We start from the raw sequence: 27,415 nt of genomic DNA, 5'->3' as shown, positions 1-27,415 counted from the left end.
CTGTAATGAGAGCACAGTGGCATGGGAGCTGTACAAATGACACAATACCAAACAAGGCCAATGCTAAACTGCTAATTCAAAAGAGATTTGCAATTATTACCATCATACCCTTGAAATGGGACGCAATACAGTTTCAGTGCGAGTACCCTCACTGAAATCAATTTTTTAGAAAAACCCTTTAAACATTAATGTTTCTGTTGCAAAAATATATATTTTAAAAAATGTCAGTTATGATTGTAAACTTTGTTTATTTGCTTTGTTATATTTAAAAACACAACAACATTTTTTTTAGGAATGAAAAGTAATACCTAACAGTGTAGAAGATGTATAGAGTAGCCGTAAATATGTCAATGATTTTATGTATAATTTGTCACAGTAAAATCTCATTAAGTGCCTGATGATAAGGATTTGCTTTATATAGAAAGGGTTGGGTACGGGATGCCGGCACACGTGATCGCGGAGGTCAGTATCCAGATGCCGGCATCCAGACAGGGTTAGGATATCGACACCTGTGGGTAAGTTTCCTAAAACTCCCCTTACCCATATCCCTCCCTCCCCACTGCCTAAATCTAACCCTCATCCACTAGTGCCTAAACCTAACCACCCCCTCTGCAACCTAAACCTAACCTTCCCCCCCGCATCCTAAACCTAACCTCCCCCCTAGTTCCTAAACCTAACCTTCCCCCCAGCAGCCTAAACCTAACCTCCCCCCTAGTTCCTAAACCTAACCTCCCCCCGCAGCCTAAACCTAACCTTCCCCCCTAGTACCTAACCCTACCCCTCTCCCCTAGTGTCTAAACCTAACCTCCCCCCCGCAGGCTAAACCTAAACTCCCCCCCGCAGCCAAAACCTATCCTTCCTCCCTAGTAGCTAACCCTACCCTCCCCCTAGTGCCTAAACTTAATCTCCCCCTCCGCAGCCTAAACCTAACCTTCCCCCCTAGTGCCAAATCCTCCCCCCTAGTGCCTAACCTCTAACCCTCCCCCTAACCCCACTACTTTCTGTCGACGCCGGGATTCTGACTGGTGTTGGGATTCAGGCATCGGCATTCTGAGGGCTGGCATCTCAACAGCCGGGATTATGACTACATACCCTTAGAAAAGTTCTACTCCATTATTATGAAGTAATCAATTGTACCGATTGTATATTCGACTGACACGGCTCTCCCAAGGCCAAACGCTTAAATTATACCCACCAACTAAGCACAGTGCAGGCAGCCATTTTATATTCCAATCATATATTCAGAAGAATACTGCCAGCATGAGGCACCAAGTACACTAAAGTGTACCACTAAACGATATTCAGGATGTGCCTCATGTCTACCTGATGTTACTAGTTCCTAGTACATTAATTGTCTATATTCTCCTAAGCAGTGGTTGTGCTTACAAAATGGCGGATTTTTTTGAGCAGGGGTCACTGAAACACTTTAATGTGCAACCATAAACAAATATGAAAACATTTATTTTAATTCTCCATGTAAGAGTTAACGTGATAAATGATTAAAATAAAGAAACTTACATCAGTATATAAGTCCTAGTCACATAGACGGCTTGCCATAATGATTTGAGAAACAGTGGTATGTACTGTGCTGTATATATGAAGGGTCTAGATTAATAACAAAGTTCTGGTCTGATTCCCAATTGTGTAAAATGTATGTTCTGTAAACAGGTAAAATAGGTACATTACAACTTACAGCGTACATTGCTTCTAACAGGGCAGTAAGACAGTACAGTTTCCCTATTCTATAAAACATTATTCCTAAGATTTAGTTTAGAAATTGAACATAGGTCATATAATAATCATATTATTAGATTTTTTTTTTTTTTATCATCATTGCTGTCTGACTGCTGGAAAATGGGGAAAAGTACTTCTACCCAATCCAAATCTGCATACATTTCTGCCCCAAAGAGAGGGAGTATTGTATAAAAGGATATATTTACAAAGCACAGTATGTACATATATACAGTGCATACCGGTGACACAGAGACACGGGGGAAGCACAGATAAGTGATGAGAAAGGAAATGAGGACGGGCAGGACAAATTGGGTAAAACATACAGATTAATGATAAAAAAAGTCTAAGTACCAAATATCTACAGTCACAAAATATGTCTCCAGAGTCCCGTCCACTGGATCAATGTTCGGACCTTGGACGTTGCCCACCTCATACATATCATGTCCTGGCATGTCACCAGTTGGGGGCGACCATTTTGTGGCTGCATGCTCTGGACGCCTGTCCAATTGTCAGATACATCACAGCATCTTCTTGCAGTAAAAGGAGCTCGGAATTGGAGCCAGTTTTTTTTGCTGGTGGCCATGGGCTCACCTGTGGCGTGTCCAGCACACCCTGGCTTGAAATGAGTCTTCTTTTTTTGTTCAATCAGGGCTCAGTTAACAGTAGACACCTGGCTGTGGTGCAGGCTGAACTCCTTGGCTTTGAGGCGCAGGCTGGCGATACTGTCGGCCATGTTGACTCCCTGGGTGGGCAGCGTGTTAGGAGCAGAGGTGGTGTTTGGGTTATAAGGTGGCAAACTGGCGCTGTTGGAATGAGAAGAATGACAAGGTTCAGTCAGAATGTAGAAAATAATTTAATGTACCATCTGCATATTTTTATAATAATTTAATGAAGGACATGTCATGCCTAATGCTGGCCATACACTGTCAGATAAAATGTTTCTCAGACCGACAGACATTTTATCTGACAGCCTGAAATCAGCAGATAACGTGACCATACACTGTGAGATATCTCACAGTGTGTGGCACCCAATATTTGCTTTCCCCCCCCGGGGAGGAGACATTTCCCTGTTTCTCCCCAGTGAAGGAAATGGGGAGTGTTTTGGGCAGTCGGCCCGCGGCGGTTCATACATTGTCAGATACAGCTGGCTAATGAGTGGATCATTCGGGCATGTTCGAAGATTTTTCATGTCCAACTGTCCAATCATCGATGATTGGTCACAGCAGTACACTATGGAATTATCTGCCTGATCTGTCAATAGTGATGTAGTAAAGATGCCGGCGGTCTGGATGCCTGCAGTCGATATCCCGACAGCTGGCATCCCGAACATAAGTATAGCGGGGCGGGCTAGGTTTATGCTGCGGGGATGTTAGGTTTAGGCACCACCAGGAGGATTAGGGTTAGGCTGCGGGGGGGAGATTTAGGCACAAACGGGGGTGGGTTAGGGTTTGGCACTAAGGGGTGGTGGATCCGGGCCCCCGCTGGGCTATACTTATGTATGTACTGTAAGTTGTATCAGTACCCGCCCCCCTCTCGGCAACCCTTAGAATAAGTAAATAGGTACAGGCAACGAGAGGTGCTACTAAATGTTATAAATGGGTCATTTACACAAACAGCATAGTAACTTACCACAGAAAGCTCTAAAACAAATGGCAAACTGAAATGATGATAAATCTAGGGCTATGGACCTAGAATGTGGTAAATACTATTCTTATTGCACATTAAATGTAATACAATTGGGGAGAACTGCAGTGCAAATGGATTTAGTGATACTAGTGGACAGACACAGTGCAAAGCAAAGGCTGCAAAGGTGAATTCATTGCTGGCTTATATAAGAAATACTTGCGATGCAAACCATTCATAATCCATTGCATAGATCACTAGCCAGGACACATGTTGAATGTGTAGTACAGCTTTGATATAGTACATACAAGTGTGGAACCTCATTAAAAAATGGAATGTACTAGCTAAATGATAAAGAGGGTTTACAACAACTACTGTAGGCCCAGGTGACCCAAGCAATATGTTATCACCTACCCTCCAACCTGACCCGATCCACCAGGTACACAATGCTCTGCTCCTGGACTTCCCACCTGATTTATGATTGCAGACACCTGTGTGGAACTATGTAATTGATGAGAAGTCTATTTCAACACAGGTGTCTGCAATCATAAATTAGGTGGGAAGCCCAGGAGCAGAGCATTGTGTACCTGGTGGAACGGGTCATGTTGGAGGGTCTGTTATCACAAAGAATTGTCTGATCATCTTTTCATACCAAAGACAATACAGAGGGAACATGGAGCCATCAGCTGTGAATGGTGGTCGAATGGTGGAATTCATTAACACATGAGGTGTCCATAGCAGAGTCACTATCAGAATGTAATAATGGATGGATTGGATGTCTCCTACTGGAAATGGTTTCTGTAGCACTGTTAGTAGAGGATATTATGGGGGGATTGATGCAGGGAACGTATCTGATTTGTGAGGTCAGGGAGGATTTGCTTTCCTGCTGTGAAGCTACATTGGTAACTGGGGTTTTGCTTTTACCTTCCTCAGAATCAACACAGAATTATGAAAGGATAAACTACTGAGGACAGAGCACTGTATTTCATGTGTGTACGTATTTAGCTGGGCAGTAACAATACCAGCAGGTGTTAAGATCCAATGCGCAAGTCACCTGACAGAGGAATATAATTATATGTGAATCTAAATGAAAACACAGATGTAAAATTATTTTATAGTTGAAATAAGCATTTTTTTACATTACATTTACGGCTCAGGAGTTTTCCGTCACAGTGTTAGTCAGGAGGGAAGGGGGAGGGGTGGAGTATTCTAAAAAAATAAAAAGAAATAAAAAGAAATGCAAGAAATGCAAGAGTGCATATCTACCAAACCATTATTCCTACAGTACGTGTCATATTAAAAATCCACATGAATATAAATATTCTGGAATATGGATTGCACCTGTGTTGGCTGATTCCAGCTCAGCTGGGAAGCAGATTTTCTTTCATTTTTCAAACAAAAAATTATCTTCAAGCTCCCTCTAAAACATGGATTACAGTTCAGCGCCAGAACCGCGGCCCCAGTGCACATAAATCACTATACAGCACTGAATGACCGCACACAATATTATTCCAGCAATGACCCCAAGACATTTTTAAAGCAATGACAACCAGGAAATGACGCCAGCAGTGCCCCCACAAACACTATTCTGGTGCTATATTATGCAGCTCAGTCGCCCCTGCCGCGATCGGAGCTCAGCTCTGATCGCGGCAGGGGTGACTTGGCCACATAATATTTGTGTTTAAACTTGGAACGCTGGTCTCTGAAGTGATCAGAGAAGCCTATGATCGCTTCAGAGGCCAGCGTTCCCAGTGACGCAGTTCGTGGGTGCGAGGGTGACGTCATGATGTCACCCGCGATGTGAGCGGCCTGCCCTGCTGGATCTAGTTAGATCCAGTGAGCGGCAGGCGTCTACGCGGGAGCGGTGCCCAGCGGCCAGCGTGAAGAGAGGTAAGTAAGAGAGAGGTAAGTGGGGCCTGTTCTATACTGGGAGTGGGCACAGCATAAGGGGCATTACTGGGGGCACTACCAGGGACATTACTGGGGGCACAACATAAGAGGTAATAAATCAGTAGTGATAACTTCTTGGCGCTCAAAACAATCATATAGTAACAACATAGAAAAAATGTATTCACTTCAAAAAATGATAATTAAAAGCATTTTATTAAAACATTAAAAAAGATAAAATACAAATAAAAATACATGAAAACCGAATACTGTATGGCAGTATAAAGTGCTAGATGGTATAATATTGCACAAAAAATCCAAATACTGTGTGGCAGTATAAAGTGCTAGATGGTAAATATTGCACAAAAAATGGAAAAGGGGAGGAATATGGAGCCACAGGATGTTGAAAATACAGGGTAAATCCGGATTACCCTGTATAGGCCTATTTCATGATCCATCAGCGAACTCAAGGGGTCTCTTGTAAATAGTGCAGGTACATCCATACCAGTTTCAATCTATTTGAACTTCACCTGTGGGACGACCTTGCCTATTTGGAGAACAACCGAAATATAACAAAGAAAAGATATCGACTGCGCACACCAGATGATGCAGCCAATAAGGGGAAAACAAAGACTCTTCACAAATCTTAATGGTCAGAAACTAATAGTACAAATATCCCCTCAAAATATGGCGCTTCACCATATAAATAAGGTAAAACACAAAAAATCCTTACATCAATTATTTTCCAGTTATTTTCCGTTCATAAAATATCTCATCCGTTCATGTTGGATGAGATATAGCTATTCTTTCACCGATTAATACCACTGTGTGGTGATATGCTCATTTAATCCTTTTAAATGTGAGTTTGAAATCCTAATAAAATTCGTGTATTTCTTTGTGTGACAATATCACACTATGTATTTTTGTTTATTTTGAGTGACTGAAGATTATACCCTTGGACAAGTGGATTCCATCTCTACATATGCTTGAGACAGTATAATTGTATATGGAAAAGACTATCCTATTAAAGGAACGGAAAATAACTGGAAAATAATTGATGTAAGGATTTTTTGTGTTTTACCTTATTTATATGGTGAAGCGCCATATTTTGAGGGGATATTTGTACTATTAGTATTTGGAGAATAAGCTTTGTGGAGCCTATACAGGGTAATCCGGATTTATCCTGTATTTTCAAAATCCTGTGGCTCCATATTGTCTATTTGGTAGGATCCTCCTCTTTTCCATTTTTTTATTTGTATTTTACCTTTTTCAATGTTTTAATAAAATGCTTTTAACTAGCATTTTTTGAAGTGAATAAATTTTTTCTACATTACTATATGATTGTTTTGAGCGCCTAGAAGTAATCACTACTGTTTTATTGCTATTTTCACGTTGGGGAGATCAGGGACTCTCATTTGTGTTTAACTTCACGGCAGACTCTAAACTTATTTTGCGCTTAGAGGGTTTCTACACATTTGTATACAATATAAGGGGTATTACTGGGGGCACTACTAGGGACATTACTGGGGGCACAACATAAGGAGCATTACTGGGGGCATAGCATAAGGGGCACTACTAGGGGCACTGCATAAGGCGCACTACTGGGTGCACTGCATAATGGGCACTACTGGGGGTACTGCCAAAGGGACTCTAATACAGGGGGCATTGCATAAGGGGCTCTTATGCAGGGGGTACTGCATAATGGACACTACTAGTGGCACTGCGTAAGGGGCTCTAATAAAGGAGGCATTGAATAAAGGGCACTACTGGTGGCACTGCATAAGGGGCATTCCTTGGGGTACTGCATAAGGGACCCTACTGGGGGGAAAGCATAATGGACACTACTGAGGGCACTGCGTAAGGGGCTCTAATACAGGGGGCATTGCATAAGGAGCTCTTATAAAGGGGGCATTTTATAAGGGGTTCTTATACTACAGTGGCATTGCATACGGGGTTCTCAAATACAGGGGGCATTGCATAAGGGGCACTACTACAGGGGGCATTGCATAAGAGGCACTACTACAGTGGGCACTGCACTGGTTTGTATTAATAATAACCCTTTCAAAATTGCATATAAGACTTTTTTTATTCTTGCGGCCTACCACTCTTCGACCTTGAATATTCAGCCCGGTTGGTATTGTTTGACATGCCTGATCTACACTAATCACATCCACTGCTTATCAGCAGCATGCTCCTTCCTCATCAGTCACAATGAGCTTTGAGTGGCCAATCGAATCTCAGCTCATATTTCTGAGATATGATTGGCTGAGCAGTCGTTTAGTGTGAATGACGAGGAAAAAGAGTGGTCTTAATATTGAGTCAGGGCAGCATATGTGTTATACAGTCGGTGTGCGGAGAGGCAGACTGTGCAAATGTGTTACAGCAAAGTCAAACAATATGAGTTTGGAACAAGCCCTTTCATTAAATAAAGTCATTCAATAAAGTGTTCTGTCTCCTAAAACACCACATGTTTTGCCTAATATATACTTAGATGAAATACCATAGTGAAGGGACACTGGGACTGTCTTTATTACATGTGCCACAATTGCATATAGGTCGCACTTAGAAACGCGTTTCTCCGCTGAAGCAAAACTAGAAGGCGAGAAAGACTTCTCATTATGAAAGTACTGGCCGAGTCCAGATCTCTGTCACCATTTAGTGATCTATACGCACTTCCGCACAACAAGGGAGGCCCCTAAAATGTCTCTCTCTCATAATCATATGAAGTTATAATTATGATATTTAGTATTTGCAAGAGTTGTCATCTTTGGATGCTTAGGGCATACTAAGCAAGGATCACCCTTGCTCTGCCAACTCCTCCTATCGCCCGCTGGCAACCTCTGTTCCTCCATAAACCCCATCAGCTATCTCTGCATTATTACACAAGTGGGTGTAATAATACAGATTCTAGTGTAGGTAAACCATCTGCACTGTGGACAGCTCCCCCATACATGTCCTTCAATTCAACACAAGTACATAAATCTTAACAAACAACTTGTGTACAGGACAAATAAAAACCTTTGGGATGGAACAAGGTGTCGTTTTTCACAATACCTTTCATTTTAAAACCACAAAGAAAGAATAAATAAGAATTATGTTACCTGTAGCTGTTAGAATTCCAGGACAAAAATTCAGGTGCCAGACTGGTTGGTCGGGGGCTGATCTGTTGTTCAACAATAGGGTCTTGGCTGTAAGATTTTAGTAGGGAAGATGACCGACTGGCAAGCATGGCTCTCTCATTCCTCCGGAACTTGGCTCGCCTGTTCTGAAACCAGACCTGGAAAGGGGTTGCAAACAGTTAGGACATGTGACGTCTGTGTCCTGCATCAGTTTTAGCAATTCCTGCAATAGAATATAGTGCAATAGACATGTATATAATAATAACGTATAATATTGAATACATAGGAATTGTTTTTGAGCGCCCGATAGCCCGCCTGAACTGATATTCAATTGTTGCAGGTTTTCATGCATGTCGCGCTCAAATAGACAAGGTTTAGATACGTAAAGCGGCTAAACCCATCTAAAGCGGTAATTTGGGGGCAAAAACATGGACTTTTTGCCAATTTCCGCTTGCCACCTCAGGAGGGTGTGAGCAGAAGCCACGCATTCGCACCTGTCGGTAGAAACAATTGAATAGCTCCGAAGGGCGTGCGGAAAAAAACCGGGGTGCGCAAAATAAATTGAATTTTTCACTTTGAGATCTACATCTAAAATAATTTCCCTACAACGCGCTGAACAAGTAATTGTGTACAAAAGGGAACGTTGTCCACAGCAACCAATCAGATTCTGTCATTTTTTTAGTTTTTAGTACAATTTAGTAAATGAACGCGCACACACCGGATTGGTTGCTTTGGATAGCCACCATTTCTATGCAGTGACCTGTGGAACAGCTTTCATACATGTCTCTCATTTCATTTCTGCATTTAATTCTCTCACAATCTGTGAGGTTGTAAAACCCCGTGACAAGGACTGACCTGTACTCTGGCTTCACTCAGATTAACCCTCCTCGCCAAATCTTCTCGTACAAAAGCGTCAGGGTAGTGGGTTCTCTCAAACACCCTCTCCAGGGCCTGGAGCTGGCTGCTGTTGAATGTCGTTCTGTTCCTCCTCTGCTTCTTTTTAATCCTTGCACTTTTGGTGCAGCCGGAGATGGAGCTCTCACCTAAGGCACAAACAGAGGCTGTAACACTCCTCACTGACAAGATTCTACTGTATGTCATATGTACAAAGAATGGTGCAGTTACCCTAGAAGTGGTTTAACCTTATCTCGCTCTAAGCTCTGGCTCCAGCATGCAGACAAGGTACTGTATACACTTTCCTCATGCCCTGGCCACTTCATGTGCCCACCATTCCCCTTGTTCCAGACCTCTCTCTGGCCCACGCTTACTTCAGGCCCTTTTAGTGAACTACGCGCTGTTTGTCACCACTAAAGTTACTTAAGTTTAATACAAAGGAAAAATTGCCTGGCCGGTCTAACTCAATGCATGTCCCACAGAGGGTTGTTTAACCTGTCATCTGAGGGGGTGCAGACACTTTTGGGTTACACCAATATTAATTACAAGCAACTTAGAAAATACTGCCTGTGAAGTATTTCGACAATATCACCGAATCTTAGTGAATTGATTGGCTGCCATTCTTCTGAAAGTTAGTTCAGATCACAAAATGGCTACCTGACTAGAACTATGGCAAGTGGGTTGGCAAATCTTTTTTTATTTTATTGTTCATCAAAAGTTATAGACACTAATAACACAGTAACTGGCAGATTGAATACAGGTTCATCTCTCTTTACTGTGGGGCTTATTCAGAGTTATATGCAAACCCGATGGTCTGTTTCCAACTCCGATATTGGGAGATCTATGCATGCTCAGGATCTGTACTGCGCATTTGGAGATCGCCTTCAGTGAGATCCCTTGCAGTGCCCAGACGCTGCAGTCTGATTGACAGGCTGTGGCCATTGGGGGGCGGCGTCAGGCAGCGTGCCTGAAAACTGGGGCATACTGAAGCCAGCGGCTAAAGGTTACTCAGATGACCAATGGTCACGCAGAGTAATCCGGTGCTGAGTCCTCGGATGCAGCATCGGATCACAGAAGCCAGCAGGAGGCATCAATTTACACAAGGTGCATCCTGCGGCATTAGCAGGGGCATATCTATAATGGGTGCAGGGTGTGTGGTGCACATGGGCCCTTGAGTTCAGTTAGGGGCCACACCGCACACCCTGCACCCATATTTTTAAAACTCATCTCTCCGGAGTCCCACGATGGCGGTAGCAGCACCGCACAATTTGCCTGGAAAATGGCTGTAACAGACAATTTTTCTGACATTTTGCGCATGTGCAGTAGGGAAATTGCCTGGAAAATGACTGCCGCGCTATTTCCCTGGTGATCTGCGGTGGACTCTGCGCACCACAGTCTACTGCGGCGATCAGTGCGCTGCCAGGCCACCAGGGAGAGCAGAGGGGGCCCCGGACAGAGGCCCTGATTCAGAGACGGACGCTGAATCTGGGCGTTTTTTTTTGACCACCCACAGCTATAGCAAGCGGCCAGGGTGATGGTCGCGATGGTCTAGACCATCGCAACCATCGGGCTTGCGACGAAACCCTTGTGGTAGGGTCTCGTGGCCACAAGCCCCAGAGAGCTTCTGGCTCTAATAGAGCCGGAAGCTCTCCCACTGACATCACTGGTGATGTCAGTAGGGCCACCCCCAAACGGCAGGCGTTTGGCCATCCCCCCCCCCCTGCCCGCCTACCAAACGGGGCGAGCTGTCAATCACCATCGACAGCTCGCCCCCTTTGGTGCGAGACCCGGAGCGACAGAGCACCCGTCGCTAGCCGGGTCTCGCGCATGCGCACAACGGAGCCGGCTCCGTCGTGCGCATGCCCAGTGGACAAACATCGACCCGGTTACGAGCGCTCAGCGCTTGCGGCCGGGTCTGAATCAGGCCCAGAGACTGGGCATTAGCAAATTTTAGCACAGCAGCTACAGCCAAAGACAACTCTGAATCAATTTTATAATGAATTGTATTGCTATAAAGCAATCTTACTACCTCTGATTTCCTCAATGAAATTATAGAGTTGTTATTAAAATTAAAAAGTTAGACTTGAGGGGTTCCTATGATTATATCCTGGGAATATATGTATATACCATCGGTAAAAAAAATAAAAATAAAAAATGATTGACAGTCAGTAATAAAAATATATATCACTCAGTAAGTCCGTGAAATCCTACTTGACATTACTTAGCCGCACAAAAAATGTGCTAGAGCAGTTTTCCGTACACTTACTTTATGTTACATCGTTGATGCTTTTAACATTTTTTCATTTCATGCAACCAGTCGTTATTGTTAAAGACTGATTGTGAAAAAAGAATATTTTCAGATGGCCGGGTGTCTCCCTTATCTTGATGAAACTGCAGATAGCCCCTGAGAGGAATATACGTTAGGAGAAAACCCGACAGTTCCTATTTGTCATGAGAGAGGGGAGGAAGCCATGTTCTGTGAGACACACAACATAGCTTTACAGACCTTTCATGTTAAATAAACTAGAATACATCAACCTGATATAAACATGTTACCAAACGCGTTCGCACAATTCTACATCTACAACACAAATTGTGTTCTTATTAGGGAAAAAAACAATTTCCTTTATACCAGGAGAGGGCAGCAGTCCTGCCTCAGCATTAGGCCTCAATACTATTTTTATATTACAAAGCTGGATCTTCTTTGTTTCACAAATGCAAAAAAAAAATAAAGAGGAAACGAAGACAACCCAAGTACATTATTGTTTCTGCAATAGAACATTTATCTACTTACAAAGCAATATAGATATTTTAAAGTACACTCAAATTGCGTGATGTTGTCTTTTGCATAGTCTTAAGCTGGGTACACACCTAAACAATGGTGTGACCCAGCGTCAGGGGCATATCTATAATGGGTGCAGGGTGCACACGGGCCCCTGGGTCCAGGGGGGCCCGCACCGCACACCCTGCACCCATACTTTTTTTTATATACTTACCTCTCCGATGTCCCACAGAGTAGTGCTACAGAAAACGCCTGGAAAATGGCCACCGTGGCCATTTTCCGGGCGTTTTGGGCATGCGCAGTAGGAAATCACACTCGAGTGCCCGGAGTCTACCACTGCTGTCAGTTCGCTGATGGCAGCGGGGGAGAGAGGAGGGGGCCCCGGACGGTGAGTGAGCACGGGACCCCTCCTCTCTTAATACGCCCCTGGCATACACACTATACGATGTCTACGCTATATTTTGATCCGATCTGCGTCAGAACAATATATCGGACGATAGGTCAAATAGTGTGTACCCAGCTCTAATCCTAATGATCCCTCCCTCAGTTCCTCGATACTTGCTTTTTGATCATGTCCCTTACTCAGCTCTTTATTACTCAGCCCCTTTTGCCACCTTAGAGACCTTGGTAGGTGCTGAAACACAGATGCCATGCCAGTGTGTGCCCATCTCTTATTATGGAAGTACACAGAGCAGCGGCTTTGGAGAGTACTCAATGAAAGATTCTACACATGGGATTTTTCAACTAGTGGTAGAAACAAATCTGGTGCACACACATCCTGAACCATTGTAATACGTCTACACAATCCCTCCCTCTGGAATCAAGGGATGGATTGCAAAACTGCCCAGCCCCAGACTCCTGAACATCTTGTTATCTCACGGTTACAGGAGGTTCGTGCAAAGCTGTGTCAGTTATGTGCACTTAACACATGTGATACATATTATTCACGGATGCAGAGAGGGGAATAACAGCATGACAACCAGAGCTCCATATCCAACACAAATGCATGAGGTTCAGTTTGGGGGTAACATCCCGACATCGGGGAACTTCCACTGATAAACCCGGTTTCAGTAGAGAGAGAGAATCAATCCTTTATGCTAGATAACATTGCTCTATATGTTATACTTTGAGCAGAATAATGCTATGAAAGTCATTGACTACTTTAGTAATTGTCTGTGTATCAGAGTTTAAAAAACTCAGCAAAACTTTTTTTTAACACAAAACTTTATTTAACAAAGAGTATAAAATAAAAGTTCAACAAATAAATGTATCAGTAACCTAGAGGTCTAAAGGGCATATTTATTAATTATCAGGGTTTTAATCCCGAATTATAATTTCTTATTGCAGCAATAAGAAATTAAAGAATGCACAAATTTGATGACAAACACATGCAGGGACTGTGGCTCCGATGTGCTAAAAGTTATTACTGCACTTCCCAAGTTTACCAATGATTTTAATGTTTTGTTAGGCGAAAGCTGAATAGGCTGGAGAATAGATAAGAGTCCTGGGTTTTTTGATGATTGGCTGGCTCGACAGCCTTGTTACTAGGTAGATTAGCTGGATATTTGGGTCATGTGTTGGTTTATCTGACCAATGAGTGTGTTGGGTGTGTGTTTAAGTTGGCTGCATGGGTTCAGCCTCTTTTAATTTCTGGAGCCCACCCTCCATGCCCAAAGCCTTTTTTCTTATGTTGGTCGCTTTTCTAACATTTTCTTCCTGATTTAGGGAAGGCGCAGCATGGACGGGAGAACGCTGCATCTCAGTGGCTTTATTGTGGCGTTAGAGAGTGTTGTGATGGCGCTGGCCCTCGATTTATATGGCGAGTTTGTCCTTCTCTGTGCGAGGGGACCTGGGCGCTTTTATACGGAAGCGTTCGGACTAGGCCCAGGAGGGAGGCGAGACCTTCACAGTGTAAGTGCATCTCTAGGGGGGATATTTCAGTCGTCCCCTGAGCATGTCTAATTCTAAAAGGCTAGAACTGAGTATGCAGCGTCTCCTGGCCACCTTTGTTAGGTGAAATTGAATTAATTTGTTTAAATAAAAGCTGTGACCTTTTAGCCAAGCTGATATGTGTCCATCTCTTTATTTATTAGTTAAGTTATAGGGAGTAAACTTACTAAAGTGAGAGTTTTTAGAATTGGAGATGTTGCCCACAGCAACCAATCAGATTCTAGCTATTATCTTCTAGAAGGAGCTAGTTAAATGTTAAATAGAATCTGATTGGTTGCTATGGGCAACATCTCCACTTCTAAAAACTCTCACTTTAGTAAATATACCCCATAGTGTTAAGTTACTAAGGTTGTGTTAGGGGTAATCAGCAATAAACCAATGGAGGTCTTAAGGTGCATATCCACTTGCCGATAGAGGAACGACAGTACGATTACAACGATGTAATCGTACAGTCGTTCCTCATCCTGTATAGTGCCTACACTGATCGATATGTCGTTCAGTTACAGGCACCCTCCCTCATCCCCAAACATGCACAATCTGTCGTTATCAGCAGACTGACCGGCATGTTCAGGTCGATGATTGATGTCGAAAATGACCAGAGGGAGCGCGCATCGCTGGTCGTTGTCGAAATTATACTGCATGACTACTGAGCGATTGAACGATTACGATGTCGTAATCGTTCAATCGCTCACTTTAATCGTCAAGTGGATACGGACCTTAACACTAACACTGACCAATAATGCACTGATACAGCAAGCAACGCAAGTGAGAGAACGAATGGTGCGAGCTGATGTTTGCAATCTGTGCATGCGGTAAGGGCTCTCTCAGAGTATGCAGGGAGCCCGCAGAGACCTTCGATGTTGATTGACAGGAAGTGCCGTTTGTGGGTGGTGACAGGGGGGTGGTTGGTCGAAGTCAGGTGCGCCTGTGCGTTCGCACGCTGTTACAGGGGCGTGCATAAATTACTCTCAGCGGCGCCACACACAGCCAGGCGCCTCCCTGCGTGCAGGAATCGCTGAAGTCTTGCGGCAGTGTCAGATCTACCCTTAGCTTCCACGCAGCATCGATGGCACTCCATGTTCCCGATGTTTATGCTGTCAATCACAACATAGGTGGGTGGCTTTGTTATTCTGGGTGTCTGCTTCTTGTGCTGCGGTCTCCGTGCGTATGCATTGATTAGCATATTCTCGCAGCGGCTTGGTGTGTGCATCTGCTAACGTGCATTCCTTGCTGAATCAGTCCCTCAGGCCTTTCAGTTCTTACATGTTTCCTCTCAAAGTGTTTCGGTTATTGAGACGCACTATAAAGATGTTTCCAAGTCTCTCTAATATTTGCTGGAGATGCAATCGGAATCCAGGCTCTCCATTACATATTTGGTGGCTCTGCCCTTCTTTGGCTCCCTTTTGGAACCAAATTATTCAAGTTGCAAAAGATATTGTGGGAGAGGAGGTCCCTGAAGGACCAGACTTCTGGATGCTGAATGTTATTTCTTAGCCCATTTCTAAACACAAAAAGTCCCTCTTGCGTCATATGAACAGTGCAGCCAAGGCGATTATACCCATCAAATGGAGATCAACGTCCCCTCCTTCTATTAAAGAGTGGTTAATCTGTTTAGACTTGTATATGACCATGGAAGAAATTGTTCTGTCTGCAACGGATCACTTTTCTACATGTACTGTATCATAACATGGTCTCACTGGCTGGACTTTAAGGAATCTGATAAATTTAAGGCCTTAATGGCCTTATCTAACTTAGGGCCTGATTCAGAGCCGCTCGTAAGCGGCTGCTCGTTCGCTCCGAGCGATGTTTGCACATCTGCACATGCGTATGGGTCGTAATGCGCATGCGCCAACCAGTCATTGCGGTCGGAAATCGAGCGCTCGCAAAATAGCGAGTGCCTGCTAATTTGAGTGACAGGATGAGGCGTTTGTGGGTGGTAACAGGGGAAGGTGCTTGAAAACGGGGAGCGGAGATCCGAACGCAGGCGTGCCAAACGGTCAAAACGGGCGTTTTAAGGGTGTGCATAATTAACAAAGCAGCGTCATCGACCACGTCACTTGGTTGTTTCTTAGCCTGAACTGTTCGCATGATTGCGGTAGGATAAACCTACCATAAGCACTGCGAGCAGTTCAGATGCCTTTCGATGTACTCGATTAATCAAATAAATAGCGGAGATGACGTATGATGCGAGCGGCCAGGGGGCGTCTTTACAAAATAGCGAGCGCATGTTTCGTTCGCTCGCTCAGACATAGAGGCGTCAACAGACCGCAAAGAGCGAGCGCTCAATTTAAATAGCCGGACCCTTTTTCTGAACGAGCGAGCGCAAATAGCGTCCAGCTCTGAATCAGGCCCTTAGTACTGTCCCACATTGCTTTAATTTGGGATTTGTATAGTTGAATGGAGACCTAGGAGGCCCTCTCCTCCCCCTTCCTCCTCCCCCGTTTGTCTTTGTAACTGTTTGTTTATTATCACTTTATATATAGATGCATTTGTATTATGTGTGTAGCTGATTGTGTATATTCAAGTTGCCTTTATTGTACCTGTTTTTTTGCATCTCTAAATAGAAAAACATATATATATATAAAAAAGAGTTGGGTATGAAATACTGACAGTCGGGATGCCTGCTGTCAAAATGCCGACGGCGGCATCCCGATGCTCGGTATCCCAACAGGGGTCGGGTAAGTATGCTAACCCTACCCCCTTCTCACCCAAACCCTCCCCACCCCACCCAAACCCTCCCCCTTAGTGCCTAACCCTAACCCTCCCCCAGTGGTGCCTAACCCTAAAAAGCCTAACCTTAACCCCCCCCCGTGGTGCCTAAACCTAATCCCCTCCCTTCCCCCACAGCTATTAGCTAAGACGCCCCGATGTACCTTTGTTCGAGATGGCGGCTGTCAAGATATCGGCGTTGGGATATAGACTGGCGTCGGGATTTCGATGACTATCTTTAGTTCCGGGTTGGGCTTCATCAGTGATCATCAATGCAATCACTTTGTTTCTCCTTGGGGACCAAGCATGTGCGAGCGCCCATTGTCGAATCCTACAGATCCCTCTCCCGATAACTACTGCAGCTTGTAAACCAATGGAAGAGTAGGCAGTCCTACCACATCCTTCCCACTCCCTAGCGAAGCTGGCACTATGGGTGGGATGTTATTGCCGTGAATCGCCGGTAAATTGGGAAAATCACTTCATATTTCTCCTGCCCTCTCTCTCGAGCAACCCTCGATTTACAGCATTCCCCGTGAGGGGGGGGGCCTGTTGACGTGTAATGCTGGGCCCTGCCACCACCTCCAGTTAGCTACACTTCTTCTCTGGGCTTCTGCCAGTGAAGAGACTACAAAAGTCGGTAAGTATGGGTTACAATGGCTAAATCCATCTGAAGATGGTGTTAGATACTGGGGCCAAGCTCCGAAATGCTTTGCATTCTGAAGCTTGGTAAATTCAGCAATTATGTAGTCCCTATAGAAACCTATGTGAGCTGCTGTTTCGTTCGAAAAAAGGGGAGACCGATATCTGCTGTTAAATTTGCTTTTAAGAGTCAAAGAAATGGGAAAAATAAGTAGCTTGCAGAACTAGGCAAACACAATCTACCTGAGACAATAATAAAACCTCTATTGTAATGGTTTCAGTAAATAAATATGTTAATAAATATTAAAGTTTAAAGCTCGCTGTCTAAGAACCCAGTGATAATTGCATCAAGTATAAAGGACACATATACGAGGGCTGCTTGAAAAGTAATGAGACTGCCTCTGTTTTTCTGTCCCATAGATAGACGTGGCAACGCTATGCTGGTTATTTTGAAGCTCATACATCGATCTGCCTGTACCTGCGGTTGGACTGCTGTAGTCTTCTTTGTTTGGTCACAGCGAGTGGAAGATCTTCGTACGTTTCGTCATGGCGTATGAGGAAGACGTGTCTGTGAGATTACATCAGAGATGTGTCCTTGAATTTTGTGTTAAACTTGGAAAAAGCGGAAATGAAATGTTACGGCAAGCATATGGTGGAGAAACAATTCGGTTGTGGAAACACTTCAAAGAGGGTAATACCTGAGTGACTGACGAAGCACGTTCTGGGAGACCATCCACCGCGGTTACAGATGTCAACTTCTGTCATTTTACAGAATTAATGGCACTATACTGGAAACTACTGAAGAGGAAGGAGATCTAGGGGCCTCAATCAGACTCACTCGCGAGCGGCTGTCCGCTCGCAAGTGGGTCGATGGTGCGCATGCGCGAGACGCGACGAGCGAAGGACTTTCCTTCGCTCGTTGTGTCTGATCAAAGGGGGCGTGCTGTCGATGTTGATTGACAGCACGCCCCCTTTGGTGGGCGTGTCGGGGGCGTGCCTGCCAGACGGAGGCGTTCCCAAGGGAACGCCTACCGTCAGAAGCCGGCCCCACTGACATCACTAGTGATGTCAGAGCCAAAATCACTCCAGGCCTTGCGGTTGAGAAACTCAACCGCAGGCTTCTGTTCGCACTGGCGATGGTCAAGACCATCGCGACCATCATCCTGCACGCTCGTATAGGCTGTGGGTGGTGACCCACAGCTATACGAGCGTCCAGGAGGACGCTCCATATTTATGGAGGTGGGCCCTGATTCAGAGCGAGCGCTCTGGTCAGAGCGTCCGGCTCTGAATCAGGGCCAAGGAGTCACTATTTCAGGTGACTTAAAGGCAAGCAAACATTGTAACACAGCAATGAGGAAGGCAAGTCAGATGCTTGGTTGCCTAGGGAGAGGAATCAGTAGCAGAAAGAAAGAAGTGATAATACCACTGTATAGGTCATTGGTATGTCCTCATCTCGAATACTGTGTTCAGTTCTGGAGGCCATATGTCCAGAAGGATATTAATACATTAGCGACTGTACAAAGAAGGGCAACTAAAATGGTGCAAAGTCTACACCACAAAACATACCAGGAAAGACTAAAAGATCTTACTATGTATAGTTTGGAGCAGAGAAGGGAAAGGGGGGACATGATAGAAACGTTCAAATATATAAAGGGTTTTAACCAGGTAAAGGAAGGAGACATTCTTCAAAGAAAGAGACGTATTAGAACAAGAGGACATATTCTGTAACTGGAGGGTGGTAGGTTCAGGGGAAATATGAGGAAAAATTACTTCACAGAAAGGGTAGTGGACAAGTAGAATAGCCTCCCATCAGAGGTGGTAGAGGCTAAGACAGTAGAGCAATTTAAACATGCATGGGATAGACATAAGGATATCCTTCAGAAGAAGTAAGGATCAATAAGGGTTGAGGTAACAATATGTTTAAAAATGGGGCAGACTAGATGGGCCAAGTGGTTCTTATCTGCCGTCAAATTCTATGTTTCTATGTTTACAACATCTCCGCAGCTTTGGCAATGTTGACATGTGTAACTGCGGTGGATGGTCTCCTAGAACATGCTTCATCAGTCACTCGCGTATTACCCTCTTTTAAGTGCTCCCACCACCGAAATACTGCAGCACGGCCAATTGTTTCTCCACCATATGCTTGCCGTAACATTTCATGGGTTTAATTTCGAAGTTTAACACAAAATTCAAGCACACATCTCTGATGTAATCTCGCAGACACGTCTTCCTCATCCGCCATGATGAAACGTAGGCAGATCTTCCACTCGCTGTGACCAAACAAAGACTACGGCAGTCCAACCGCAGGTTCAGTCACATTGATGTATGAGCTTCACAATAACCAGCATAGCGTTGCCACGTCTATCTATGGGACAGAAAAACAGAGGCAGTCTAAATACTTTTCAATCAGTCCTCGTATAATTCACTACTGTATTTCAATATAGATTATTAAATTTGATATCTGTTCAATGAGATCAGCCACTCGAGGGCTATTTTACTGAGCAATGCTGCAGGCGACGTGGAAAGCAACACAAAGTAAACACTTGTCGGGAAGAGTATTTGCACGGGTCCTTACAGTTACATAATTTTTTTGTAGTATCAGCCTCTATGAGAACTTAATAGGCTTTGAGAACGCATATTAAATGCTTTAAATAACGTCCGTGTGCAGGGAGCGTAAAGGCTAAATAAATATATAGGAAGTTTTCATTGTTCTACTTTGTCAGTAAAACACCAATCAGAAGGAAAATCTCCTTGAATTACTGACATGACTGCCCATCTGTGAGTGTACTGTACTTACTTATACTGCACAGCTGTAAATACAAGTTCAGGTTATAGAAACATTACGAGTCAGGGAGCAAGAGTGTTTTTTTTTTTTATTTATTTTAAAGAGAACAATTAGTACCAAAAAAAAACAAAAACAAACGGCCACAAAAATGCAGCCGTGCTGCAAAAAAAAATATACATTTATATCTGTGGGCTAGTTCCCATTGTTCTCAATGGTTACCACATATTGTGTCTGTTATCATTATTGTAACTTAAGCGTGTTCCTGGCGAGTTTGGCTAATGTTTTAAAGGGGCAATCATTTTAAAAGGCAAAACCGAGCTGGTTTTGCCATTTAAATGATTGCCCCTTTAAAGAATTGGTCAGTTTTGGCAGGAACTCGCTGAAGCCTGCAAGTCGAAGGTAATTATTTTATTTATTTATTACCAGCTACTTTAATAGCGCACACATATTCTGCAGCGCTTTACAGAGAATATTTGACCTTTCACATCAGTCCCTGCTACAGTGGAGCTTACACTCTATATTCCCTATCAGATGCTCACACACTTAAGGTGCCTACACACTTACCGAAGTGTCCAATTTATAAACGATCTATCGTGCATCCAGACTTTTTCCAGTGCATTTGTGTCCCAGATTGGCAGATCTTCCCTATAGCACGGCAGATCTGACAATGCGATGTGCGACCAGCGGGTACCCGCATCGCATCGTGATCGTGAGTGGGGACTCACGATTCGGTCATTTTTTACACGATCTGTCTTTCCGATGCATCGGAATCGGCCAGATCGTGTAAAAAATCAGTAAGTGTGTAGGCACCTTTAGGCTGGGTACACACTAAACCATACTTGCCAACTCTCCCTGTTTGTCAGGGAGACTCCCTGAAATAGTAGCAATCTCCCTGACTCCCTGAAGAGTCTAGCAATCTCCCTGATTGTGTATTACCCTCATTATGTACTTGTTATATACCCAGTGCCATTTCCGTGCATTGGTTATAAGGCACAATGGGCTTGATTCAATTGAACGTGAATAAAATAGCGCCAGGAGGGAGCTCTTGGACCTATTCAACTCAGCGCGCTGTTAAGGATTTCTGCTCGCACCCCTCCAGGGGTGCGAGCAGAAATCCGACAAAATTACAGACGTGATGTGTTTCTGCCCTTAGCGCCGCGGAAACACAATCGTGTGGGGGAGTTTAGTTGGAGAATGCCCGTTCTTGCGACTAAACACCCTGTTTAAGGCACGAGGGGCGTGAGAACGGGCATTCTCCGACCTAACAGCGCCCTGAATTGAATAGCTCCGGGAGCTCAGTCCCGGCGCTATTTCATTTGCATTCAATTGAATCGAGCCCAATGATCCCTATAACTACATGCATTTTCTTATAAGGTTTCTCTTGGCCACTTTTATGGAACCCCTTGTAAAACACAATACATGAGCTAGCCCTGAAAAGTATCAGTGAACTTACTAACTGCTTTGGGGCTCGTTTACATTTGGAAGCAAGTCAATTTTGTTATAAAAACCTCTCAGATGTAGCAGTACAAGTCCACTTTACCACCGCGTTCATAGGTGTTGTGTAGGAGGGGGCGGGTACCCGCTGGCCGGGGGGTGGGTCCGCCCTCCCCACTGCGGCTGCCGCTGCAGACCGTCCGTATACATTTCTGTCCATCGGCTGTGTAGCACAGCCAATTCGATATGTCTGAACGACGTTGTTCACAAACATATCACGGGTACACACAGGCCAATGGGCAGAAGATATATTTGCCGATCAATCGATCGGCCAATTTATCTGTCAGTGTGTACCCAGCTTAACACACTATAGTTAATTTTGTTGGGAGACAATTAACCTGCCAGTATATTTTTGGACTATGGGAGGAAACCAGAGTACCCAGAGGAAACCCACGCAAGCACAGGGAGAATGTACAAACTCCACACAGTTAGGGCCGTAGTGGGAATCAAACCCATGACCTCAGTGCTGTGAGGCAGTAATGCTAACCATTATACCATCTGTGCTGCCTTATTACATGTACCATAAAGTACAAATTTTTATAGCATAACAGTAAAGGTGCATATCCACTAGCAGATAGTGGAACGTCAGTATGATTACAACATTGTACTCGTACAATCGTTCCTCATCCCCTGAAGAGCCTACACTGAACAATATGTCGTTCAGTGCAGACACCCTCCCTCATCCCCGAACATGCCCAATCTGTCGTTATAGGCAGATTGACCGGCATGTTCAGGCGATGATTGATGTTGGAAGCGACCAGCGGAAGCGCGCATCGCTGGTCGTTTCCAACATTATACAGCACGATTTAGGCACAATTAATGAGCGACTGAACGATAATAATTTTGTTATCGTTCAATCGCTCATTTATATCGGCAAGTGGATAAGCGGCATTAGTTATCATATTATCAATTATTTACAATTTATATAGTAAAACTTCCTGGATGCACCTGCATTAAACTTTATTGAAGGCATCTAGTTAGTGATGATAAGCATGAGATACAGGCTTTCCGATCGTCTATACGGCACACCGTAACCCCAAACTTGCACCTCATAGAGGTGCGCAGGAAAATCTTCACTGTTACCGTGTCGCAATTATCAGTGATATGTGCAGCCGTCCGTGGCCGATAATTGAATACCCCTTTAGGTGCCACAATGTCCTGATGGTGCTTTTAACAGAAAAAGGAATACCGAAATATACTTTAACCTTGACATGGTTATTCAAATGTAACCAAGTAGGAAATTCAGCTGAAATTAAAACTGAAATGACTTTAAATCCATTTAGTTATTATTTTAGTAAACTGTAACAATGTTCAATGTACAATAGACTGTGAATGGCCTTTACCCTATTAGTACTCTACCGTCGCTCTTTAAGGCCAGCCAATTGGGCCTCATCCCGATCAAAACTTTTGTGGGCTCTCTTTTCTTCTGTTTGGAAGTTCCTAACAAATACTGAGATTACATTTTTCTATCCCTCTGTTATAAAAGCCCGCAGCTTACTGTGTGACTCTCAGCCAATCAAAAAGGTTTTTACAGGAACTAGCAGGGTTAATACTGGGGGCACCGCAAGGCTTTCCATACCTGTATAGCACTATGGGGAAATTCAGCGTGAGAGAATTTGCTGTATAAAACGGTAATGCCTTGAAAGTGTAGCTATTCAACGAGGCTATGTTAACACTTCAACTCTATAAATAATAGCTAATCCTTTGGAATTATCGCTTCAGTACAACACCCCTGTGAGGCGGCCTGTAGAATAACTGTGACACTGAGTCCCTGTACAGGGGCCGGGGGCAATGCAAAAATGGCAGAACGGGTTACACATACTATTTACAGCTCTTTAATGCACATTTTTTGTCATCTGTGGAAGGGTCCTGAGAGAGGAAAAAAAAACCTATAAATCTTCCCCAAATATATAAATAAACAGGGTCCGGGCTGAGCTATGGGAGTGTATTTCATTGTTTATTATTCTCTGGGAGGTGATGAGGATATAATGCATCCTTTCGGTAGCCCCCCACCTCTTTCCCCATCACCAGATCCGCCGTTTCATTAATTAACAGCTCCGCTGGAAAATAAACTGGAAATTCGATAGTGGACGCTGACAGGTGAGGAAAAATAAGCTAATTCGAATCCTTCTCTCCATGGATATTACAAATTAACGCTGCCCGAGCTCAGATGGGGAGGTGGAGAGGGATCGGAGTGGTGGCCAAGTCATCTTATCGGCACCACTCAGGAATAATATGGATGCGGAGGGGTCTCAAAGTACAATAAAAGCTAATATGATGGAAAAAGTGTATATGGATGCACCAAAGCAAAATAAAATAAATAAAAAAAAAAAGAAAATATTACAAAATGTACTTCTCATGTGAGCAACGGAAATGATGTGATTTTAACCATTACTATCAAAGGTTTTTTGTTTTATTTTAACTTATCCGGCTAAGTTCTCCTCCTTGTGCTTTTGTCCCTGGCGCATGCGTTCTAGAATGCCGGCAGTGATGTCGGTGGTCACAGGGGGGGGGGGGGGGGCAACGGATGAGCAGGAGCAAATCTGTTCTGCACATGGGCAGTATGGATTTCGTTCTTAGAAGCCTGGGGATGCAGCGGCACGACATGGTCGCATGGGATACGACCACGCCAGTTAAGTGGTTAAATTGATATTATAAGGAAAATCTTTAAAAAATGGGTTACAGCTGCAGTCCACATCTTTTTTATTTGTTAAACCACCAAGGAGCATATTTATCTTAATATGGGGTAAAGCCCCCAATAAGTATAATTTCTTTTTGCTACTTATAGCAATTAGCAACAGTAAAGGTGCATACACACGCAACGATTTTTTGAACGATTATCGTTAACGATATCGTTCAATTGTTGTAAAAATCGTTCACTTTCTAAGTTAAAACGATGAACAATTATCGTTCATGCGCGTTCACGTTTGTAGTTCAGTCAGACTGACCAACTCGACGATTTTCATTAAGGGAATATGCAAAAATCATTTGTAGTTCAAAAAAATCATTCATTACACTTTAAAAAATCTGGCAGATAATCTGACAGAAAATCGTTCAGAAAATCGTTGGTAACAAAATCGTTTTGTGTGTATGGAGCTTTAGAAATTAATTATCGGACAATGCAGCTTTTCTCTGTGTAATGTAAAAAGTATAGTGATTGCTTACGTGATCATTCAACTCTGGGTTTGGCCTTCGCGATGGAGGGACTTCTGGGTCTATCACCCAGAATCCCCTCTGGCGTCGTTCTGCGCATGAGTAGAAGGAAGCACGCGCCGCGGGGGGTACTGGGAGGGATTGGATCCCTCTCTCAGCACTCTCCCAATAGAAGCCCATAGGCTTCTGTGGGTAATGGCATCAGGAAGATGGCGTTATCCACCGCATCCAAGTCCCAGGGTGCATCACATTCGGGGGCTTGGTGCAGATGAGAAATGAGGTCAAACCTGCATTATGGGGGTCTGACTGCTTTTCTCAGGTGGCTGCATCCCACCCAGTGTTAGCTATTGGGGCCAAGTTCTGAAAAAGTGTTGCTTTCTTGGGCAACTTAAAGACCAATATACCGTAGAAACCTATAGAGTCTGCTGCGGTCACCCCCTCATTATACATTTGGAGGATACTTAATATTTGAGAGAATTATCTGAAAAATTTCTGTTTTACAGAAGAGTTCCCGCAAAATACTGTTAATATAACATATATGCCCCTTAATGAGAGAACTGACACATGCAGTGTGGATGCAGCGTTTGAACTCATTTGTGTAAAAAAGAAATGTAAAAGACGTTCACAAAAAAAAAAGTTATGCAAATTGCAAGATGTGTGTAGCTCTGGGCCAGTAGCATATGCCGCAGGTTACATCAGACAAGTGTCACTTAGACCGGCTACAATCTTGCATGTCCGGCAATCGTGCCTATTGAGGGGGTGATTTCTCTTCGCCCCTTGTCCAAATGAAATTACCGGTACACACTTAAAAGATTTAATGAACAACAAAACAATCACTTTTCCGTCCTTCATTAATATGTACAGCTTCGCTTGCGATATTGTGTGATTGGCTGTGCAGCTCCGCCAATCACATGACATTGCATGTGACACGCAGAAGCGTGTAGTCGGGCATACACACTGCATGATATGTTGTCGTTTCGATTTACCCAAATCGGGCTGACATTGCGCAAGTGTGTACCCACTCTTACATCCAATTTGTCACTTTTATTTCTACAGCATGAAAAAAAACCTTGCTAAATTATGACTATAAAAAAACAAATATTATATACACAAGCTACATATAAATCACCTATCATCATCAAAGGTGAATCAGCCAATCAGGAGCGGCTAGCCAGTGCGGGCGACCTACATTATTCATCAGTGTGTATTTGCACGGGCCCTCAGGATGCCTGCAATTTATACAGCTACTAACAGATGGATATCCGTCTCTGGGCGGGTATGCATCTATTCGAAATTACATGGCCATGACTGTATTAGCTCTAAGGGCCTGATTCATAGATGGACGCTAATGCCACGCAGTCGCAGGCAGAGACACGCGCCAAAAACGGTCACGACGCACCTGCATTTGAGTCGCCACCCCCCGTTGCCGCCCACAAACGGTCCCTGCCTGTCAATCACTTTGCGAATAAATCCTCGCTGCGTCCCGCTTCTCAGGTCAAACGTCAGCAAATCTACATACGCTGTAACGAGCGTGGCTTGTTTTTCGTACTGTGCTCTACACAAATGAGCGCACGTCCAGCTAAGCGTCGCACCACTGTTTGTGATGTATCATTGATAAAACCTGAAACAAGAGTTTGTGTAAAACTAAAAACTAAAAGAATATTTTGGCAAAATGATTTCACTTTCACTATACCAAGTACATTTTAGTCCGCCCTGTACTGTAAAATACAAAGGGTATGAGGAGACATCTTTATATAGTTATGGAATTCCTCAGAAACGTCTATGGGCCTGATTCAGACCCACTCGCAAGCGGCTGTCCGCTCGCAAGTGGGTCGATGGTGTGCACTGCGCATGCGCACGACGGCGGGAGCTCCGTCGTGCGCATGCGCCAGACGCGATGAGCGAAGGACTTTCCTTCGCTTGTTGTGTCTGATCAAAGGGGGCGTGCTGTCGATGTTGATTGACAGCACGCTCCCTTTGGTGGGCATGCCGGGGGCGTGCCTCCCTGACGGGGGCGTTCCCATGGGAACGCCTACCGTCAGAAGCCGGCCCACTGACATCACAAGTGATGTCAGTGGGAGTGATTTTGGCTCTGATAGAGCCAAAATCACTCCGGGCCTTGCGGTTGAGAAACTCAACCGCAGGCTCCGGCTCGCAGTGGCGATGGTCGCGATGGTCAAGACCATCGCGGCCATCAACCTGCACGCTCGTATAGGCTGTGGGTGGTGACCCACAGCTATACGAGCGTCCAGGAGGACGCTCCATAATTATGGAGGACGGCCCTCATTCAGAGCGTGCGCTCTGCTCAGAGCGTACGGCTCTGAATGAGGGCCTATATCCCTAATTATAATAATAATTTATAATAATTATAATACATTTTTATTTATATAGCGCTTTTCTCCCGTAGGGCTCAGTGTCGCTTTACAGACATCAGAAAACATGGTGCGTTAGTAAATTCTTCCATTTTAATAAACCTCTCTGGTAGTGATGTCAGGGAAAAGAATGCATTTCTGCACTATAGATATACTTCACATATAATATACTGCACAATGTAATAAGAGGACATATAAAACAAAGCTGCTCAATCTTCCTGAGAAGGAGGGTGTAATAAGCCTACAGAACCGTGCTGGTCTATTAGTCAGCTGG

At 44.1% G+C, this 27,415-nt stretch overlaps 1 protein-coding gene across 2 annotated transcripts in view; it reads right to left on the bottom strand.

Annotated features, from left to right (window-relative positions):
• Positions 1-1,442: 1,442 nt before the first annotated feature.
• PRRX2 (paired related homeobox 2) overlaps positions 1,443-27,415 on the bottom strand; it is a 48,885-nt gene continuing 22,912 nt past the window's right edge. The window contains exons 2-5 of one of the 2 annotated variants that reach the window (XM_088453471.1): positions 9,219-9,406; positions 8,346-8,521; positions 4,502-4,566; positions 2,452-2,537 (exon numbers count right to left, since the gene is read on the bottom strand). In XM_088453471.1, coding sequence (XP_088309597.1) covers positions 4,533-4,566; positions 8,346-8,521; positions 9,219-9,406 — 398 coding nt within the window. In that variant the 3' untranslated portion in view covers positions 2,452-2,537; positions 4,502-4,532. Of the gene's footprint in view, positions 2,538-4,501; positions 4,567-8,345; positions 8,522-9,218; positions 9,407-27,415 lie in introns of both variants that reach the window. The other variant, XM_088453470.1, reaches the window with a different exon arrangement.

Source organism: Taudactylus pleione, unplaced genomic scaffold (assembly GCF_031769625.1).
Source record: "Taudactylus pleione unplaced genomic scaffold, aTauple2 ptg000579l, whole genome shotgun sequence".
In the NCBI taxonomy this organism is placed as follows: domain Eukaryota; kingdom Metazoa; phylum Chordata; class Amphibia; order Anura; family Myobatrachidae; genus Taudactylus; species Taudactylus pleione.
This window is presented reverse-complemented; position numbering and strand designations above follow the sequence as displayed.